The sequence below is a fragment of the Scylla paramamosain genome, chromosome 21 (genome assembly GCF_035594125.1).
Source record: "Scylla paramamosain isolate STU-SP2022 chromosome 21, ASM3559412v1, whole genome shotgun sequence".
NCBI classification, from domain to species: Eukaryota; Metazoa; Arthropoda; class Malacostraca; order Decapoda; family Portunidae; genus Scylla; species Scylla paramamosain.
Window position 1 is genome coordinate 3,232,449 of NC_087171.1, and position 6,000 is coordinate 3,238,448.

General features: G+C 33.9%; 1 protein-coding gene across 4 annotated transcripts in view; it reads left to right on the plus strand.

The window, feature by feature from the left end:
- LOC135110863 (protein lifeguard 1-like) overlaps positions 1 to 5,403 on the plus strand; it is a 52,439-nt gene extending 47,036 nt beyond the window's left edge. For 3 of the 4 annotated variants that reach the window (XM_064023478.1, XM_064023475.1, XM_064023477.1), the window contains exon 6: positions 325 to 5,403. In XM_064023478.1, the coding sequence (XP_063879548.1) occupies positions 325 to 525 (201 nt within the window). In that variant the 3' untranslated portion in view covers positions 526 to 5,403. The remainder of the gene's footprint in view (positions 1 to 324) is intronic. The other variant, XM_064023476.1, reaches the window with a different exon arrangement.
- Positions 5,404 to 6,000: the final 597 nt, after the last annotated feature.

Consider the following 6,000-nt stretch of genomic DNA (forward strand, 5'->3'; position numbering starts at 1 on the left):
TGGAGTAGGATTCATGCCAAATTCCAGTACTATTTATTTTCTAGGAATCTTCATCTGGTATTTGTGTGTAGCATTTATACTCTTTTATATCCATTTTGTCATCAGAGTGATGCAGGCCTTTCCTTTCTGTAAGATAGAATCCAAGGAAGATATTTTCATAATATGTAGTGTAAGGATTTCACTGGAGAGAAATTCCAGCTTTCTGCCTTCATTCATGTATGACAGAGAATATTTGCAAATGTATTATGAATGTGTTTTTTTTTTATATAATTCATCATGTCATTAGAAAATGCAACCATTTCAGTACTTTTCTTGTGATTGCAGGTGCTGAACTTGGTGTATTCCTGTCTTGGGGCACTGCTGTTCTGCTTCTATCTAGTATTTGACACACAGCTCATGATCGGTGGACGTCACAAGTATGCCCTCTCTCCTGAGGAGTATGTGTTTGCTGCTCTCACACTGTACCTGGATGTGGTCAACATTTTCATGTACATCCTCTCAATCATTGGAAATAGCCGTTCATAAGGCCCTCTTGCTCTCACCCATGCACCTCCTTAAAAGTTATGTAAGTTTATGGAAATTTATCTTATGTTAAAGTATTTAGGGAAAATTCTCACAGCATCAAGATTGGTACAGTGTTATTTAATGAAATATGGTTTTATATAAGTTTGAGGTAGGAATTTTTTATTAAAGGATATATATATATATATATATATATATATATATATATATATATATATATATATATATATATATATATATATATATATATATATATATAAGACTACAGATTTGCGAGGATATTTAAAACACTACAGATTTGCATTTGGTAAACAATGATCAGCCTGCATGATAGAATCTTGATACATCATTACCTCTTTAAAGTGACTGGTAAATTACACTCACACCTCAGTGCTGTGGATCTCACTTTAATGGATTTCGGAAGCTGCGGACAGAATCTGAAACAGCCGAGTCATTTTGAAAGTCCTGCTCTCATGGATGGAGTTGTGGAAACACTGGACTGCTTCAAGAACAAACTGCTTATTGCAGGCAGTCACTTTGTTTACATCAGTGTAATAGCATGTGTACTTCATTGCTCTTTGGTTTTTGCTCTTTTTATGTGCTGTGTCTGAATTATCATAATTTTCTACAACTATGCCATCCCATGGTAACCGTGGTCAGTACCCAGGAGAGTAGCAATAGTGACAAGAAAGATGAGATGCTGGTGACATTGCCAAAACTATCGGAGGTGCGTAGCTGTATGGACACTATGCTACAGTTTGTGGAACACACCAAGAATAGATGTCAGTGTTCAGTATGGAAATCTCAGAATTCTTTGAGAAGCCATAATTAAAGAACACTTTCAAAGTGACAAGCAATTAAAATTAGACAGTTTTTTTCAAACCAGTACAGACTCCGCAATCACCTGATGCACCAGTGGTACCAGCCAACTTTGTAGTTTCAATGATGTACTACTGGTTGTAGGCTGTGTTGGTTGTACAGATGTATCAGTAGTATGTGAACACTTTGAGGTAGAGGCTGATGGTTCATTAGGTGACAATGAGGGTGGACAGGATGGTATTGCTGGTGCATTAGGTGATCGTGGAGTCTGTACTGGTTTGAAAAAGCCATCAAATTTTAATTGCTAGCCACTTTAAAATTGTTCTTTAATTATGGCTTCTCGAAGAATTCTGAGACTTCCATAATGAACATTAATATCTCTATTCTTGGTGTGTTCCACAAATTGTAGCACAGTGCCCATACAGATAAGCACCTTCAATAGTTTTGGCAATGTCACCAGCACCTTGTCTTCCTCATCACTGCTGCTACTCTCCTGGGCCATGGTTATCATGGATGCCATGGTGTGTTTAATTAAAAATACAGTACAGTACTGTATTTATTCCTCTGTCTTTTGCAATGTAATTGTTGATATTACCCTCTCCTAACATAACCTAATGCTTAGCGTTGGTATCTATGGACAATCGGCTTCATCAGACTGATGTTCCCCCTTATAGGTCATAGTGCTGAGGTATGAGTGCACTTCATCAGTGATTTCTAGTTATGGTATAATCACTTCCTTATTGGTCTGGGAAAATTAATTGTTTAGGTGCTTACACTTGGATGTAGCCCAAATATATATATATATATATATATATATATATATATATATATATATATATATATATATATATATATATATATATATATATATATATATATATATATATATATATATATATATATATATATATATATATATATATATATATATATATATATATATATATATATATATATATATATATATATATATTAGGTAACTGACCTATTTATTAATTTTACAAAGGAATGTTGCTCTTCAGTTTTCACAGTCCAAGAAAAAAATGGAAGTAAGATTCATACTTTTATTTTCAAGAAATAGTGCTTGTTTTGAGTTACAAATTAAATGTTATTAAATGGATATGCAGTGAATCAGTACTTGTTATGTGAATTATTTGATAACATGTTCCCTGCCTGAATAGAAATAAGAATGACATTCTGATGCAGTTTTAGTTAAGAAGTTCCTGACTCTTTCTTCTCAATTAAATATTGGGTGGTTAAGTCATGTCAGGGGATTTCAGAGCTGCCTAAACTGGCAGTATATTTTTTAAGGTTTATTACTTATTGTATTTTTGCTTTCTTTCCATTACCAGAAACTTTTATTTATGTTTACGATGTTAATGAAGGACTCAAGATATTCCTTCCATATGGTTTGTTGGGTTTGAATAAAAGTGGAGTGCAGTATGTGCTAGAAAACTGCATAACATTAAGAAGCCATACACTGGGAGATTGTAGGTTGGCCAGTCACAGCAGAGGGAGATAAGGCATTAGTTTCTTAAAAAATGCAGTGCTCTCACTCATACCATGAGATCTAAACAAAGAGGTACAAATATACAGACAAGGTGTTTAAATCTCCTCTGTGCACATATCCAAGAAGTTGTAATCTTCCCACACTCACTGGAAGTAGTTCTGCAGTCTGGTATTGCTCTAACACACTCCTCAAGTGAAGTAAAGTGGCTGTTATGTTAATTTATGCAAGTTTTAAAGTCTATAGTGCTTGGAGATATTCTCATGAGTAGATTTTCTTTGTGGTAATTAGGGGGGTTAACCTTCATTTGCTCTTAAGCTATTGTGAATATGATAGTAAAGCTTTAATATATGGTCTTGCACCTGCTTCTGTCACAAGGCATTATCACTGATTGAAAGAAATATATTAAAAATAAATAAATTAATTAATTTAATTAAATTCTATTAGTCTTGATCTCGTGATCTAGTCCACAATTTTTTCCCCTTTATAATTGCTTTAAAGAGTACACACCACAGCAGTTATGCTGTAGTAAACTGGAAGGAGAATGATTTTTTCCTGAACATTATTGTGCTTATATCAATTTAATATATAAAGACTACAGATTATTGGGAAGAAATTTTGATAAATTTTTTGGAGTAAACCCAGAAGAGTTAGAGTTGTCAGATTTAAATGTACTCTACTTTTTTCCTTCCAAAACATCAAAATCTTAAAGCAGTGATTACACTTTGAACAGCATAATGAAGAACATGATGTTTTGAAATCAGCAGTCTTTAAGTGGTTTGCTGTGAGGAGTGGTAGTTCTTAGGTTGATCTGATCATGTGATCCCAGTGATACTTACATTCCTTTAGATAAGTTATAGTCATATGGATATTCTGTTGAGTTTGTTTTTCTAACAATATTGTCAAAGCTCTTGGCTTTAATTAACAAAGACTTGTAAAGAAACCATACAGCAATAAATACAGAGACAGAATATTGAAACAGACCTGAATTTGAATAAATTTTTCTGGTAATATTTAGACTGGGATGTACATGGACAATTAGGTGTGATGACGGGCTGAAAGTACTTGCAAACATATTAACAGACTTCAGTGACTTAGACTGAATAATTCATAGAAAGCTACAAAAACATGCATGTGCTAAGCATTATTATCAGACCTATTTATATGTCAGAATCCAGTATGTTTTCCTGGTATCAGGAATTGGTCTGGGTATCATGTCCATATTTCAAGTATGACCACAGGGTGTAAGGGCAGTGTGGTTTGATACCTTAGTTGCTGCCTTAATTGAAGAGTTCAGGGAATGAGTGTTTGTCTTTTACTAGCATCACTTAATAAAAACCAAAATATTTTCCTTAGGTTTTCAATTTCTTATTTTGTACTAGTTAATTTAATAAAATGTAACTTCATACATGCATTACTTTAGGTTTTACATACTGTTTGTAATTTATTACTTTTCATTTTTAGGTACTAGTAGTTTATGTAACCAACTTTGAAGTAATTTGTTCATTCTCTCTCTCTCTCTCTCTCTCTCTCTCTCTCTCTCTCTCTCTCTCTCTCTCTCTCTCTCTCTCTCTCTCTCTCTCTCTCTCTCTCTCTCTCTCTCTCTCTCTCTCTCTCTCTCTCTCTCTCTCTCTCTCTCTCTCTCTCTCTCTCTCTCTCTCTCTCTCTCTCTCTCTCTCTCTCTCTCTCTCTTTTAATAGAAGTATGGCTAGACATGATAGGGAGTGTTAGACCAAAGCAAGTAATAGCCTCAGCTTATACAGTAAATACGTAACTTCTTGAATCATATGCTTGGCAATGTCGTAGTTCCAAGTTTCTGTCTTGCCAGATAGTGTGTGAAGTTCAGAACTATGAAAAGACAAACACAAACAGTGACAGTTAGTCCATAGTACTTCTGACATTTAGTACTACATTCTTCTTCTTCTTGTTATCTGGTAACAGTGTTTGTCGAACAAAGTGTTTGACAGTGTGGATGCACCCTAAGAAATTACTGGGATGTACTTTATTAGTCAAAAAAATGTTTACATGCCAACAGCATTTCATATTTGAAGAGGAACAATGTTATGAAGCAGAATGGAAAGGCATATTGATATATCTTTTAATAGTAATTTGATACTTCAGGTCTGTTAAAAAAAAAAAAAATAAGAAAACACACACACACACACACACACACACACACACACACACAGAGTGCAAACTGTATTTTTTTTTGTGCATGGTGTAAATTGTCATGAAATTGCATATGGTTGATGGTTTTGTTCAATATATTTGATGTGGTTTGGTAAAATTGGTGATGTGGTAGAGCACAATATGGTTTTGGGTAATAGGTTGGTTGGTTTGGTTTGATAAATGCTGACAGTGTTAAAGGCAATTTTATTACTTGAAATATTGACCAATTAGTCCTGATTGGTCTGGTAGGCATGATACAGTTTGAGAAACAAATAACTGAATGACCTAAAATATTTGACTCTCTTTTCCAAAGTTTTGTTTGTGTACCAGGGAGTTTGCTGTATTATGTAAGCAGCTTTTTGTCATTTATTAAAGACTTGCTGTATTGCTTCAGTTTCATATTGTATACCACACATACTTGTTTAGAGATAGATAGGTTTTTTCAAGAAATTCCATAAAACATGACATATCTCTATCATATTCTATACTTTTTCACCATCTGTTTTATTCTTTGATGTAAGTTGATATTGCTTGATTTTGCTTTCCCAGTGATGAACTGAACTAGAATAGTCTTTCTGTTGTTATTTCATTATTTATTGAGGTTCAGTTCAGTTGTTTTTCAGTGTGAATGTTGTTGGAAGCAGAGTCAGAGGCTTAAGACATTGTGATACACCTTCCATTAGATGCACCTTCCTATTTGCAGATGATAACATTAGTTATTTAATAAACAGAAGATACATTTTGAAAAGCTTTAATGCTCCAGCTAGAGTTTACAGAAAAATAATTTGTGAAGAGGTATCTGATAAATGGCTGTATAGTGTCCATGTATGGCTATGGTGAACAAATAAGAATAAAAAGCAACAGTACAGATACCATTCTTCCCTTCTGTTTAAACAAGACATGTGGTGATGGAAGCAGGAAATGATGCAGTGTCATGATGGGGACATGAAAATCAGTTTGGATGGTTTATTTGTATTCATGAA